The sequence below is a fragment of the Orycteropus afer genome, unplaced genomic scaffold (assembly GCF_000298275.1).
Source record: "Orycteropus afer afer isolate SDZICR_OR568_19922 unplaced genomic scaffold, OryAfe1.0 scaffold00137, whole genome shotgun sequence".
NCBI classification, from domain to species: domain Eukaryota; kingdom Metazoa; phylum Chordata; class Mammalia; order Tubulidentata; family Orycteropodidae; genus Orycteropus; species Orycteropus afer.
The window spans coordinates 1759028-1775712 of NW_006921724.1; the positions used below are offsets into that span (position 1 = coordinate 1759028).

The 16685-nt window shown below is 37.0% G+C and overlaps 1 protein-coding gene across 1 annotated transcript in view; it reads left to right on the forward strand.

Annotated features, from left to right (window-relative positions):
• DYRK1A (dual specificity tyrosine phosphorylation regulated kinase 1A) overlaps nucleotides 1-10359 on the forward strand; it is a 45977-nt gene extending 35618 nt beyond the window's left edge. Inside the window, exons 8-10 of the mRNA XM_007945537.2 lie at nucleotides 4523-4829; nucleotides 5285-5409; nucleotides 9739-10359. Coding sequence (XP_007943728.2) covers nucleotides 4523-4829; nucleotides 5285-5409; nucleotides 9739-10359 — 1053 coding nt within the window. The remainder of the gene's footprint in view (nucleotides 1-4522; nucleotides 4830-5284; nucleotides 5410-9738) is intronic.
• Nucleotides 10360-16685: the final 6326 nt, after the last annotated feature.

Here is a 16685-nt window from a genome sequence, read left to right on the forward strand (position 1 = left end):
AAAAATATTGGCATAGTGGTGCTTACAAAAATACCTCCTCCCAGGGGGAGTACATGGTTGGTAAACAACTTAGAAGGCATGTGTTACTTGTGTAAAAATTACAGTATATTTTTTTCCTACTCTTTTTCTAGTATTTTATTTCATCTCCTCTTGACTTTTTTAAAACTTATTATTATTTTAAGCTTTTATTGTGATTTGGGTGAAAGTTGACAGTGCAACTTAGTTTTTGTTCGACAGTTCATATTTTGTTTCATGACATTGATCGCATTCTTCGCAATGTAACAGCACTTGTACCATTTTCTCCCTGTATCTCTTGTTTCCATTCTTCCTTCTTTCCTAGCCCTTCCTGCCTTCAGAACTTTGTCTCAGGGCAAATGCCGTCCTTTTGGTCTTACGTAGTTGATTTTTCTAAAAGAGCGCCTACCTTCCTCGTGTTACTGTGTACCGTGTAGGCCTGTCTATTGTTTGGCTGAAAGTTGAGCGATGGGGGTGACTTCAGTTCCTGGCTTGAAGGGTAACTAAGCAATTCCTTACTTCCATCTGGTATTATTTGCCTGTATTCTGAAAGAACTTCTTTAACTTTTTTTTTTTTTTTTAATAGTGAAATAGTTTGGGGGTCCACCAGTCTTTATCTAACCAGTAACCCTGGTCATTTTTTATGATTTTCAGTTTTGTTCCACTTTGTTCTTCCACTGTATCCAAAATTGTTTATTGTGATCCCTTTTAGAGCGGTCAGCAGTAGTAGCTAGTCACCATCTATTTCTTAAGCTACTGTGTTTTTTGGCAAATATTTTTGTAAACACCTTACGCAAAAATTCTTTTACAGCAAGATGTACAAAGAAACTGATACAGCGGTGATTATAAAAATACTTCCCAAGGGTAGGGAGCAGTTGGCAAACAAAAATAGAAGGTGAAGGTGTGTGTTGTTTGTGAAAAATAGGGTATTACTATGTGTGTTACTTTCATCAATTGCTTTTATAGTAGGCATCTTTAACTTATTGATTTACCTTGAAATAATACTATGTTGTTGTTGTTGTTATGTGCCGTCGAGTCGGCCCCGACTCATAGCGACCCCTCCTTGGCTTTTCAAGGCAGTATCACTACGGAAGTAGAATTGCCCAACCTTACTTCCGAGGAGTGGCTGGTGGGTTTGAACCGCCTACTATACTGCATCATAAACAATATAATACCATATTTTCAATATAATGCACCTATACAGTACATACAGCATGCATAGGAAACTAACACATGAAAGGTTTGTGCAGTTTGCAAAAAAAGTAGCATGCATTTTTTGCATAAAAATACAGTAATGGTGTACTTCTATTTAACCCCCTTCCATCTTTTCTATTCTTGTTATCCACTTCTGTGTGTGTTGTAAACCTCACAGCACATCATTGGCTATCTAAATAAAAAATAAACCTTTATAGAAATTTTTAAACACATAATAAAGATAATAAAAGTACATTTACTCATATATTTGCCCTTTTGTTGTTTCATTCCTTTCAGCAATCCCTTATTTCCATCTGGTGTTACTTGCTTGTATTCTGAAAGAACTTCTTTAACTTTTTATTTTATAGTGAATGGTATTGTTTAATGAATTCTCCCAATCATTCCTTTTTCTGAAAATGTCTTCATTTTGCTTTCATATTCGGAATTTATTTTTGATGCATATAGAATTCCAAGTGGAAATCCCTCCCCCCATTTATGGCATTATTTTTTGGCTTTCATTATTTGTGATAAAAAGTCAGTGGCCATTCTTACCATTATTCTCCTATATATAATATTTCTTCCTCTAAATCATGGCAGATTTTTAAATTACTATGTTTGGTTTTCAGCTGTTTTATCAAACCAAAAGAATTTATGTCCTTATAGTTGGCTTTCTTTGGTGTTTTTTCTCTTTGGAGGTTGGCTGAGTTTCTTGGATCTGGGGCTGCAGCTCTTTCATCAAATTTTGAAAATTTTCTGTCATTGCCTTTTCAGATATTTGTTAAGCTTCAGTGTTTCTCTCTTCTTTTTCTAGTTCTCCAATTAGAGGTATGTTAAGAGTGTTTGTTTGCTGTTATCCCAGAGTTCTCTGATTTATTTGTTCTATTTGAGTTTGGACATATCTTTTGCGCTGTCTTCTAGTTCACTGGTTTTTTTTCCCTTGCCCTCTGCTGAGTCTAGTCTGCTATTTAAACCGTTAAGTGGATTCTTAACTTCTGATCTTTTATTTATTTATTTATTTTATGTTCCAGTAGTTTCTATTTGTCCTTTTTTAAACAATAGTTTTATCCACTTTAAAAACTAGATTCTGTAATTTATTTATCATAAGCACTTTAAAATGTTTGCCTTTTGATTTCAACATTAGGGTCATCCAGAGACTAGTTATATCTGGAACTTCTTTTAACTTTTTTTTCCCTCTTGCTTTACTTTGCTTTATCATGTTTCTTTAATTTTTTAATGTATGCCAGATTTGCTATACTTAAAAACAGTAGAGATATAAGTAAGTCATACTTCCCTTCAGAAAGTGGGATGCCTTTTATTCTAGTCAGGTCACCAGTGTGGGGCTGAGAAGGGCATCATGTGGTTTGTGGGTGGAATCAGAATTTACCCATTAGCAGTTGTTTATGTTCTGAGCACAGGGATGGAGATTCCAGAAGTCTCTATGCATTACTGCCCAGCCAACAGTCCTACCCTCAACTTTGCCCTATTCAGGAGATATTTCGCTATTGTTGCTCTGCTCTGGGTCTTGGAAGTCAGTCATGGCCCTTTGTGCCCTGGAAGAACCTCTCCCTGCTCTCCTGCCATCTTTATCCACTGGCCAGATGAAAGTTTGTACAAAGTTGGTCAGGTTTCTTCTTACCCACATCTCTGGTATTTTTGTTTCTGCTCTCACCAGAGGTCGCTTCTCTCCTCACAAAGGTTTTTATGATCTAGAATTTAATTGATTCTGGCTAATTTTGAATCCTTAGTTTTCTGATAGATTTTTTAAAAACAGTGACTTCATGGTTTACTTGGCTTGTTCTCACTTTTAGAGTGAAAGCAATGGTCTTTTGCAAATTTTTACATAGTCAGTAGAAACAAGAATCTAAAAATATTTGAATAAATTCAGTATTCATAGGAATCTTAAGAGCCTCTGAGTGGTGCAAATAGTTAAGTCTGAACTACTGACTGAAAGGTTAGTAGTTTGAACCCACCCAGAGGCACCTCGGAACACAGGCCTGGTGGTCTGCTTTCAAAGGGTTACTGCCTTGAAAATTTTTTATAGTGGTTCTACTTTATATAAATGAGGTTAACCTGAGTCATAATGACTCAACAGCAGCTAACTACTTAAGAGATACAATATCATATATAAAATGCTTTTTTAAAAAAATTTCAGCACACATTTAAGTAAAATATTAAATATATTTATTAACCAAACCCACAACTCACTGCCATCAAGATGATTCTGACTCATAGTAACCTTATAGGACAGAGTAGAACTGCTCCATAGGGTTTCTAAGGCTGTAATCTTAATGGAGGCACACTGCCACATCTTGTTCCCATGGAATGGCTGGTGGGTTCAAACACTGACTTTTCGATTAGCAGCTGAGTGCTTTAACCAGTTTGCCACCAGGGTTCTTTATATATTTATTAAAGAGAAGCATTAAAGATTTGCTTGTAATTTCTTTAAACTTAACTAGATAATGATTCTTTACATAGGACATACTTCCCTGGGGTGGTCACCACAGCTCTAGTGAGCCACTGCTTCTACAGAAAGTATATTCAAGTTCTCTGTGCATTAGGCAGGACCACTGGTCTGGGACAGTTTTGGCACACTGTCTACCACCTTTGGGAAGGGCCAGACAGTAAATGTCCTAGGCTTTGCAGGCTTTCGTTGTATATTCTTTTTTTATTTTTTTCAACCTTTTAAAAATGTAAAAGCCACTTTTAGCTAGACCTATATAAAAAAAGACCCTCGAACAGGCCATAGTTTGTGGCTCCCTAGGCTAGATGATCTTTAAAGTAGTCTTTGCTCTCAAAATTACCTTGAATTTCTCTAAATACAGGGTGTTCGAATAAACTAACTGTTCTTTTAATAAAAGCCTCAACAAATAGTATGTTAAAATCTACTGGAAAAAAAATAATCCAAACTCAGTGCCATCGAGTATATTTGACTCATAGTGACCCCTCCTTGGGTTTCTGAGGCGGTATCCCTGCAGAAGTAGATTGCCCAATCTTCCTTCTGAGGAGTTAGCAGTCAAATGTCTTAGGCACTATTCTGCCCTCTTGAAGTTAAGTTATGTACTGTTTTCTTTATGCAAATAACAGGCAGTTTCTACATTTATCAAATGCCATGCCTCTCCTTCATCCCCCCCCCCCCCCGACACACACACGTTTCTGGTTAAAAAAACAAAGGCATAGCATGTTTACAAAAATACCTCCTGAGGAGGGAGCAGTTGGCAAACAGAAAGAAAGGTGTATGATACTCGCGTAAAAATAGGTAGACTTTTACTTCATCAGATTCAAAGAAAGCCTTTTTATCTTTCTTCTCCTGCAGGAGTACAAACCACCAGGAACTCGTAAACTCCATAATATCCTTGGGGTAGAAACAGGAGGACCTGGTGGGCGCCGTGCTGGGGAATCGGGTCATACGGTAGCTGACTACTTGAAGTTCAAAGACCTCATTTTAAGGATGCTTGATTATGACCCTAAAACTCGAATCCAACCGTATTATGCTCTGCAGCACAGTTTTTTCAAGAAAACAGCTGATGAAGGTACAAATACAAGTAATAGTGTATCCACAAGCCCAGCAATGGAGCAGTCACAGTCTTCAGGCACCACCTCTAGTACATCTTCAAGCTCAGGTCTGTTCTTTGACATTAGACTTAGACTTTGAAATGTTTTATGCTTTGTTTGTGAAGTGAGGTTATTTAAATTATTAAATTTGTTAATGATGTGGAGGGGAATGATTTTACTGATTATCTCTTTCTATTAGTAATAAATTCATCTCCGCCAATGTGCCAGTACTTAATTATGCATGTAATAAATTCTGTTTGGTAGTTGGAAGCACAACTATTTATTAACCAAAATTTTAAATAGTTTTTTAAGTGGAACTACATTGTCCACATCTTACATTTAGCCTTAGCTAAGCCAAACTTGATTTTAGTTCGTTGGTTGATGTGAAAGAACTTAATGTTAGCCAGAAAATCATATGATTTTGTGATATGCTGTCAGTTTTAATATTATGGTATTGGAATATAAACTTGAACAAAATATGTAAACTTTGAACTCACAAATTGTACTTGTTGTGATATTTAAGGTGGGTCATCGGGGACGAGCAACAGTGGGAGAGCGCGGTCGGACCCGACACACCAACATCGGCACAGTGGGGGGCACTTCACGGCTGCCGTCCAGGCCATGGACTGTGAGACACATAGCCCCCAGGTCAGCGTCCATACTGTGGCCACTCATGGCTTTCAACCTTGGGCTTAGAATCATAAGTCATTTACTCTAAAAGTTCATAGCTTCCTTATTTATGAGGAAATAAAACTTAATTTTAGTTAAAAGAGCATATCTTCGTTTAGATACAGATAACATTTATTGGGTACATGTCAGCTATTGTAGCAAATGTTTTCCTTTGTTACCTCATTTACCACAGCAACATTTTGAGCTTCACACTGGTTTGATCCTCATTTTATAGTGGGAACTGAGACTTCATGGGTAATTTCTACTGGGTCACAATCTTAATTACTATATTATACTAATATAATATAGTTATATGTATATTATATACTTACATAAAAGATTCCATGATTTTTTAGCATTCAAATTGTCCTGGATTCTGAAATAGTTCGTGACTTGATTTTTAACCTCTCTTTTGGTTTTTTTTTTGCACTTGGTTTTTAAGCCTGTTAAAGAAGAGGATCTAATTAGGTAATTTTTACAAAATTGAGATGAAGCAGGTGGTGGTGGTAAAAGTATTTGAATCCTCTTTGTAAAATTATAAGTTAGTCTATACTGAGAACTGCATTATGATATTTTATGGTAAGAAGTCAGTGTATTATTTGATGGATGAAATAAAGTGATATTTATTAGTATCATTCCCATTCTTGTGACTAGGGCTGCTGAATACTACTAGACACAGTCACACACATGGGAACATTGTTATCACTATTAATTAGTGTTGATCTGCCTCTACTGGGCAATCTTTCATGTCATCTCTCTAGTTCTCTATAATAATTGTTTCAGACCTTTCTTATCTTCTTAAATTTTTGATCTCCCTTCTCTGTGCTTGTTCTCTACTTGATTTATAAAGAAAATAGTTTTCAGCTTTTTATCATCAAATATGTAGTCCTGCCTACATTGTGCTATTGTCCATGTTTTTTTTTTTTCCCCTCTGTTCATTAGAAGCCATGTGTTTTTTTTATTGCCCAAAGTAAGCTCTCTCTCTTCATCCACTGGGCTTTGCTTGTGGTCACCACTCTAATTCCTCTCAGCCGCTCCTCTCTACTACTCTTTCTTTTTATCAGCATTTAACCATTCTTAGATCTCTCTCCTCTTACATAGAAGCTTTCCCTGGCCCTAAGTCTTCCTCACCCTGTATTTCTGTTATTTTTGGTCTCCATTACTTTACCTTTTAAAAACTTGTTAGCATGCTACAATTAAGTTTCTGCCTGCAATCCACCGAACCATTATTGCCAGTGTTATCAAATGAGCTCTCTGTTGCTTCATCCCTCGACTATGTTTGACAGTGTCAATTTCTCCCTCTTTTTGGAAACACTCCTCTTCTGGTTTACTTTGACAGCATGCCTTCCTCATTCCCACTTGAAGTGGTGCTTCTGGGTCCTGGCCCTGAGTCCTGTCTCTTCCTGAATGATCTCAAGTACTCTTACCAATGACTCTAGTTACCATCTTTATGTAAATCACTCCTACATATTTATTTCTGGCCTAGGCTTTACTCCTTTGCCTAGAGCCTTTATTTTCCTATTGTTTACTATAAATAGTGCTTTAAGAGTCTCACCAACCAGGCGTTGGAGATGTGTCACATAGACTGATAAGTCATTTTCACCTTGATGCCAAGTCTTCCGATGTGAGTTGCTTTTTGTAGATGGCCCACATTGCACCCATATGCTCCAGTCATAAACCTGGAAGTTAGGAACTTACCCTCTCCTTGTCCTTACCTCCCACATTCAATTAAACATTAAATGATACTGATTCTAAATATGCTAAATATATTTTATTCTTTCTCTCTCACTTCTCCCCTGTTGCTGCCATCACCTCTAGCCTGTCTTACTGTAAACAACTTCCTAACTGGTCTTCCAGCATTCCATTCACCCATCAACTCCATTCCTGTCTGTATAGCCCAGTGAACTTTCAGAAGAGCAGGCAATCTTGCTGTTTTTCCTACTTTAAGCAGATGGTGGTGGTAAAAAAGTATTTGAATCCTCTTTGTAAAATTATAAGTTAGTCTATACTGAGAACTGTGTACTTAAAGTAAAACGAGATCTCAGTGATTTCCATGATCTGGACCCCACCAAGCCATTCTTCGCTTCACTAGCTCTACTCTAGTCTTGCTAGATTTTTTCCGTTTTTTGGAACATGCCACGTTCTCTTTCATTTTTCTCACGTTTACTTGTACTCTTAGCCTGGAATACATTTTCTCCTTCTCTTTGCTTTGGTAATTACTGTTTACGCTTCAGGTCTTCATTTATTATCACTACTCTTTTCTCCCTTTCTCCTCTCCCTCTCTCTGTAGCTCCCTTTCTCTCTTCCAAATATATTCAATATTGCAAACATAGAAAAAGTATCAAGAATAACATAAAACACATTTTTATTTCTTACCCATATTTAATACAAGTTATTTTATTTGCCTCAGATCCTCTTTTTGTTACTTAATTTGTGAATAGGTAATATATTTACGTGGTTAAAAAAAAATAAGTAAATATAAAAGAGATTAAATGAAAAGTCTGTCTTCTATGTCTTCTAGCCACCCGTTTTTAAAATTGTTATTAGTGTATCCTTTCTTTGATATTTTATACACATACAAGCAAATACAACATACAACATATGTATTTTCTCCCAACTTTTGTACACAGTAGCATACAATTTTCACTTTTTTTTTTGTTTTAAACATTTAACTATATTTTGAAGATCTTTGTATATCATTATATAGAGAGCTTTTAAATTTACGTTTTTATAGTATAGTATTCCATTGTTTAGATATAGCATAAGTTATTTACTCCCTTCCCAATGGAGACTTGGCTTATTTCATATCCTTTTTACTATTGAACAAATAATGCTGGGGGTTTATCATTCAAATTTATGTAATTTACCTGTGATATAAATTCCTAGAAATAAACTTTCTAGCTGAACAAGTAATAAGATTTCTAATTTTTATAAAACTCCAGAGTTTTTATCGATGAACTCTCCCACCAGTAGAGTTTGGAGAACCAGTCAGTATGATCAACCTTTAGATCTTTGCCAGTATGAATTGGGAAGTGGTATTGGAGGATAGTTTTATTTTGTTTATTTCTTCTTGTGCATGAATTTGAGTAACTTTATAGAACTTTAAGGATTTTGTTTTCTGAGAACTTTGTGTACTTCTTTATTGGCCTGTTTGCAATAGTATTTCTTATTAAAGTCTGGTTCTGACAGTATCTTCATTGATTAGATATTTAGTGCATGAGGCATTTGAAAGATCTTGGCCAAGTAGAGGCATAGAAGGAATGACCTGTGTAATTGGAACCCAGAGAGCATGAGAAAGGATGGTGAAAGGAAGAGATTGGAGAAATGAGCATTGGCCAGGTTATGCAGCACATTGTATGGATTTGGATTACAGTTTGATCATCATCATTCATAGATTATGTATTTATGAATGTGCCTACTCACTAAGTTCAATTGTAACCCCAAAATCAATACTCAGTGCATTTTCAGAGTCATTCACAGACATGTGGATGCTTAGAGCAGCAAATAATTTGAGTTGTCCCAAGGACCTGTTTCCAGGTGGTTCAGTATTCACCAATTCAGTGATTTTGGAAACTTCATAGAATAACTACTATGAATAACAAGAATTAACTGAATTTTGTTTTTCTAATTAATGAGAAGTCATTAAAGAATGTTCAAGAGGGAGATGTTAGGATTTATATTTTTGAAAGTTTATTCTTACGACTTTCTGGAGAGTGCCATTAGAGATGGTAAGTGTGGGAGTAGGGAGTTGTTTAGGAAGCTGTTGTATTAATGTAGGCAAGAGATGTTAGTAATCTAGATTGGAGTCACATGATGGAGATGAAGAGCCCATTGAAATACACTATGAAGGTAGACTCAGTAGGACCTTGCTTATAGATTGGGTGGTGAGATTGTTGAACAGCTAGATGTGTATTAGTGCTTTTATTGAAACAGGGAAGGTAGAAGGAAGAGGGATTTTAGGGGGAGAGTTACAAATTCCTTTTGGATCTGTTAAATACTTATCTGGCCCTTTATAGGAAAAGTTTGCTGACCTTTGACACAAATACTGCTCCCAAGGAAAGGAAGTGGTTAATGAAATATATGAGCCTGTTTATGGACATAATTTCCTAAAAATCACACTTTTCATAGTAATACATTTTTTTACTCTTGAACATAATTGGAGTCTTGCATTGAAGAAACATCTGCTACATTAAAAGTTTCAAAACTCTTTCTCCCTAGTTAATATAAATGCTAGTGTTAATAGACTTAGATGATGTAAAGCATGGAAACAGTGCTCTGAGTAAACTAGTGTAAAATCTGTTCTTACAGGTGCGTCAGCAGTTTCCTGCTCCTCTTGGTTGGTCAGGCACTGAAGCTCCTACACAAGTCACTGTTGAAACTCATCCTGTTCAAGAAACAACCTTTCATGTAGCCCCTCAACAGAATGCATTGCATCATCACCATGGAAATAGTTCCCATCATCATCATCATCACCACCACCACCACCACCACCATGGACAACAAGCCTTGGGTAACCGGACCAGGCCAAGGGTCTACAATTCTCCAACAAATAGCTCCTCTACCCAGGATTCTATGGAGGTTGGCCATAGTCACCACTCCATGACGTCCCTGTCTTCCTCAACTACTTCTTCCTCTACATCTTCCTCCTCTACTGGTAATCAAGGCAATCAGGCCTACCAGAATCGCCCAGTGGCTGCTAATACCTTGGACTTTGGACAGAATGGAGCTATGGATGTTAATTTAACCGTCTACTCCAATCCCCGCCAAGAGACTGGCATAGCTGGACATCCAACATACCAATTTTCTGCTAATACAGGTCCTGCACATTACATGACTGAAGGACACCTGACAATGAGGCAAGGAATTGATAGAGAAGAATCTCCCATGACAGGAGTTTGTGTTCAACAAAGTCCTGTAGCTAGCTCGTGACTATAAATTGAAACTTGAGTTTGTTTCTTGTGTGTTTTTATAGAAGTGGTGTTTTTTTCCAAAAACAAAGTGCAAAGCTGCTTGACTCAGAAGGAGATTAACACACTGAACCGCTACAAGAGGGCAAAGCTGACTTTTTTTTTTTTTTTTTAACTTGAAAAGATTGCAAAGGGACAATGAAGTTTTTTAAAGAGCCATGTCCAAACCCATCTTCATGGATAGCTCAGAGGTAGCACCTCTCCTTTGCCTCCCCTGTTTTAACTTGCCACATCCCAATCGTAGTGGGTTTTTTGTCTTTCTATTCATCAAAAGTTAATGTTCAGATGTTGGTCTTAGTCATTTGCCAACTAATTTTAAAATAAAAAGGCACTGCACATAATTTGCATCCAGGGCCCCATGAGGGTATTTTTTTCCCTTTTTGTTTTGTTTCTTTCCTTTCCCCTTTTTTGTTTTATTTTGGGTGGGGGTGGGAAATTTGGGTTTTTTAAGTCCTTTAAACACACTTGGGCACGGAAATGCAGTACTGTAGGGAAGAGGGACCTCCAGCTTACACAAACATCATCTTCAGCTGTATGAAAGGGACGATTGTGTTGAAGTTTGTAAGGCACAGTAAGCATGCTAAGTGGCGGGGATCAGAACTCTCCTGTCTGAACCTACTGAGGAGCAAAGCAGCAATTACATGGGATTCTGTGGGCCTCCTGTTTTTCGAGGCCACAGGGAGATAGTAATGGAACGTGACTGGTCTCCTAACCAAGGTGCACTGAGAAGCAATCAACGGGTCAGTCGTGGCCAGTCCTGGGGAGGTCTGAGTGGTGGTCTTTGGGATAACCTTTGGCCTTATGGATTTGGACTCTAAAAAATTAGAAGAGCCTACCATTTCAGATGCAATCACTTTTGGACATGCTTTTGCAGACAGTCCTTAATGCTGAAAACACAGAGAATGGGTAATTCAAGAGGCCTTTCTTTTAAAATAGACTTTTGTGACCCACTAATTGTAAGGTATTGCAAGGTCACTTTGCGTGTGTCATAAAGTTGACTTCCTTATTGGTTGAAGGTCACAGAAGTAGTGGTTTGCTTTGATGAAAATAGCTACAGCTGTGTCCCTTCTTGCTTTTTACTTTTATTTTTGCTTTTTCTCGGCACGTGGTATCTCCACCATTTCTTCTGCACAAAGATGTCTTCTGTTCATCCTGAACATTTTTAAAAATGCAGAATTTTATGTGACTGCTTTTTTGCCTCACAATTATGCTGTGAATTTTACAAAAATTTATTTTCTTTTTTGATAATTTATTGTACCAAAGCTGTTTTTATAGCACATAGATGTCTGTAACCAATAATGTAGCAGTTCTGCACTTTGACACAAGGTGTAACTAGACCATTTTTAAATGTCAGTTGAAAATTATGGCTGTACTATTGCTTAAACAAAACTGGAACTGTTGTTGAATCCATAGCCAATACATTTACAGCAATCTGTGTACTGAACATAATAGATTGACATCTAACTCAAGATTACAACATCTGTTACATTTTAAATGTGTTCAGGCTTCTGAAAGGAAAGGAACACTGGATCCAGAAGCTATGGAACCAGCAGTTGATTCTTGTATTCCTGATTAACCTACTTGTAAACTTGAAAGCAAGACCTTCATTGCACCGACAGGTCCTGAATATGAGCATGAGTAAAGCAGAACTCTCACGCATGACCTGAAGGTAACAGGCTGGTATTTTAACAGGTGCCTAGTTTTGAGATTATGCTGCCTTAATGTAACACAGTCTGGCAGTTGCTAAATTTGTGTTCCCATTTTAAACTGACCAATTTTAGGGAGTTTTACTTTTGAGTGGTTAAATTGGGAGAATGAAGATAAGTAATTTTACCTATCCAGGATCAAAAGAAGCCTAGGAAGGAAGCAGTAATCTACCTCTGCCGATAAACCCTGTTCAAAACAACTCAGCAGAACACCACATTACTTTTTATTGGTCAATTCCATGTGGCTGACAAGGTCAAGTTTTTCAGAACAAAAGCAGGTTTTTATATGTAAACAGTGACAAAGGAAAGGCTTACAACTATGTAAATGTAAATGGAAACTTGGAAATACTCGTTTTTACAAACCACAGAATTTTCTGTTATTAATCAGGAAATCCATATTTATTTTGTAATTAAATGTCAAGCCTGTGGATGATTTTTGAACTTGGTAGTTCATAAAGGTTTACAGTAAATAAAAGGATATCACCTTGAGTATAGCAATATCAAAAGGAATTCAGTAGTTACTGCTATTTAGGAATATAAGGTTCAGATATTACATGGGTCAGGTCATTTTTTTCTGTGCTGGTTGCCACATCTTAGCAAGCACCAAAAACAAAGCAGTTTTTAAATCGATACTTACATAAAGAAAATCATACAATCCACTGCTTCTGCATACTGTGTTATGTTACAGTCCAGTTTTGTGTGCTTTACTACACAGTTTGGTTACAGGACTTCTGTGCATTGTAAACATAAACAGCATGGAAAAGGTTAAATACCTGTGTTCAGATTGTAAGATCTAGTCCGGACTTGCTGTGTATATTGTAACGTTAAATGAAAAAAGAACCCCCCCTTTGTATTATAGTCATGCGGTCTTATGTATGATAAACAGTTGAATAATTTGTCCTCAGACTCTTTACTATGCTTTTTTAAAATTAATTTAAAAAAAATGTAAACATAGTAAAAATCTTCCTATGCAATTAACCTGGTCCAGGTAATGGTCTGATAGGAGATTAGTCAAATGTGTAAGAAAGGAAATACTAGTTACATCAACATAGGCTTTAAAAATCTTTCCAAGTAAAAATTGGAGGTTTAACAGAGCATTTTGATTTTTAAAATTGAATGATTACTATATCCAAACTCTAAATTCACACCATTTCTCTCTGACTCAAATCATATTTTAGTTTGTAGTGTTTAGAATGAATGTCAGGGCTAGGTGATTTTCTCTAATAGGTGTTGACCTGCTTGGAAGCAAGACAGAATACAAAGTATTTGTTCTTCCTTCCCCAAATCCTAGTATGGGGACATATCAGGGACTGACTTGTAGAAATTCTAGAATTCCTGTTATAGTGAATTCGTTTCTAACTTAAAGTCTTCTGGTTTTATACATTTACCTGCAGAAGTATATATTATTGACTTTCAGAGGTAAGAAACTTATTTGAAAAGTTAAATGTGATTTATGTAAAATTCAGGTTGGCTAGGTAAATCTGAATTTACTACATGTAAGAAAAGTCCTTTAATTTTTTCTTAGGGTATGAAATTTTACTTAGGTAACTGACACATTTTGTGATTTTGAACTAAAAAGTTTATTTTAGGAATAGTAGAATTATATGTAAAAAATCATTAAGGCTGCAAAAATTATATAAGGCTCATAGAACGACTATCACATTTGCCACCCTCTTTTTCAGTTCCTGTGTTGTTAAACTTAATGGTATATTCTTATTATAGGGAAATGCTTAAACAGAAAATACGTAGAAAGACAAAGTAGCAAACCCTAAATTCTTCTTGACCAGTTCCCTAATTTCCTTTTGACCTGCCTTTATTTTGTTAACTCAGGATATAATTTCTGAACTCATTTTTATATCCATTTTTGTGGTGGTGACCATATATATATAGTAGAGCAGTTGGTTTATTCTGTATGCAGGCCTTGATCTTAGTGTCATATGTGAAAAAAGTTTGAAAATATGAATGGGGAGTGCAGGATGCACAGCTTTGGTATACTGAGACTGTATTCAGATTTCTTAAAATCATAACTGGGGTGTCTACTGACCAGGCACTAGAAAGCCTTTGATGTCAGAAAAAGTAGAGCAGATACTATTTTCTTAACCATGGATCTCCTTATCTAGGCTTTTTTCTTAGAACATACATAAAGTCATTTTTAGTACAAAGAACAAGAAACCTCTAAGAAAATAGCTTACTTTATTCTTTTATCATCTCCTTTAATGGCATAGCAGTACTCTAAATGTGTCCACTAAGAGCCATCTTGTGAATGCCAATTGGGTTTTCACCCTGTATTAGTCATTTCCATGTGTGTTTAAAGCATTAGTTTTTTGGTTGAAGACTTATTTAGTAAGGTAAGTGGTTTGTTGGTTTATGTGCTTGTCTTTCTCTTTGGCATTTTGCATAGTCAGGGGCCCAGATATCACCTGTTGGCAAAGAGAAGTGATAAAGAGCCAGGCAGTTCTTGCAACATTAAAAAAAAAAATCATCTTAAGACAGCACCAAGGTAATTGTTTTTGTTTATTTTTTCTAATTTTTCACTTTAAATTTTCTTCAGAAGACAAAAAGATTCCTCCAAGTGAACACTATGATTTGAAAAACACACAATAAACAACTTGGGACCTGTATCCCCACAGGCTTGTTTACTTGAAAAGACTTCCCCTGCCCAGTCATTTCTTCCTCTTTAGAGTGTCTCCCTCTACAAAGAAGTGGGAATTAATGTGTGTGTTTCAGTTTCAGTGCAGCATGAATTCCCAGCAGATTGTGTGGATGCTGCTTCAGAACAGTGAGGAAGCCTTAAACTCATTTCCTTTTGCTTTCACAGCACTTTTAGTCTCAGCTGGGTTCTGAAGAAGCAGAGGACCAGGTTAAGTGTTGTGTTGGCCAATAAAATGCATTTAATATTTGAGTAAAGAAAAATGGCAGCCAAACTCAGGGTGAAGGATAGGGGATATAGAGCAAATAAATGGAACATACCTTGTTCTTGCTGGAAGATAATGCTGATAAGGGTTGTGGCAGCAGACATGACTGGACAAGTATTTGCATATCTAGAAAAATATTTGAGGGATTTTCACGTTGCAACATGAAAGGTCATGTAGGTATTACATACATTTATTTTGTCTGTCTGAAAGACCATAGTTTATTTGATTATCTTTCCAATTAAATTTTTTTAATTGCTACCTTCGGGATTTTTTTGGTTTTTATTTTATTCTTGTAAATGCTCTTCCCAATAATTACTCATTAATCACTATAATTGTCCTTGAGTTCAACTGGAAGCTGCAGGAGCAGGGGAGAGGCAGTGCCACAGGAAAAGTGAAGTGGAAGGTAGTGGGTTGGGTGGTAGCTCTTTACTGGGGCTAAGGCTGAGAAGTTGCCCCAGCGGGTGTGGCCACAGGATGGATCATTAACAAGCAGAAGGTGAGAGAGCTCAGTCAGTGTTAGCAGTCTGCCAAAGAGAACAGTGTAAGTCAGTAGAAAACGCTGAATGATCAACATGGAGCCAGATGATGAATTGGTGAATCAGTTTTGACTCACTGTTGCAGAGTAATGCTGTGTAGACATGATGGGGTGAAGATGGGGCTTCGACATTCCCTTTGAAACTAAAAGTACTGGTGGTGTAAAGATCTAAGGAACTCTGGTGGTGCTGTGGTTAAGCACTTGGCTGGTAACCAAAAGGTTGGAGGTTCGAACCCACCACCTGCTCCATGAGAGAGAGATGTGGCAGACCCTAAAGAGGGCCTTGGAAACTGAGACAGTTCTACTATGTCTTGTAGGGACCCTATGAGTTGGAATCAATTAGATGGCAATGAGTTTTAAAGATCTAGAACACAATGTAGTGAAATAGGGACCTGAAGAAAGAAGTCTTTTGTATACATCGCAGACCAGCCCTAGTCTGTTGAAGAAGTGAGGGGGAGTGGAGTGAGGTGATCCTTTGGTGGATTAAGTCAGTTACTACAGCTTCCACACACTGCTCTCATGTCCAGGGAATGAGTAAGCACATTCTATAAAAAAGGGTGGTTTTGATAAACCTGTGATCTTACTGAACTGCTAAATCAGTAGTCACCAGTTTAAAACAAGCTTTTAGACCTGCTGCACATCAGAGTCACCCAGAGAACTTCATAAAACTGTGGCTGCCTTGTCACTTCCAGACATTTTGATTCAGAGAGTGGGATGGTGCCTGCACATGTATTTTTAAAAAAGCTTTGCAGGTGATTCTGAATCTGCAGCTAGGGATGACTCAAGGTAAGGAAGGTGCATGCATGAACCCAACAGCAGGATTCTGAGTTACAGAGCTTTTAAAATACAGGTTTATTATTTAAGTGTATGTGTGTGTGTGTGCACACACAAGTGAATAATAAAATTTACAAGACTATAAAACTTAAACTAAACCCACCCCACTGCCATTGAGTTGATTCCGACTCAGTAACTCTATAGGGCAGAACTGTCCCATAGGGTTTCCAAGGGTTGTAAATCTTTCTGGATGCGGACTCACACATCGTCCTCCTACAGAGCAGCTGGTGGGTTTGAACCACCAACCTTTTGGTTAGCAGCCAAGTGTTTCACTTGCTTCTCTAAGCCTCCTTTTCTT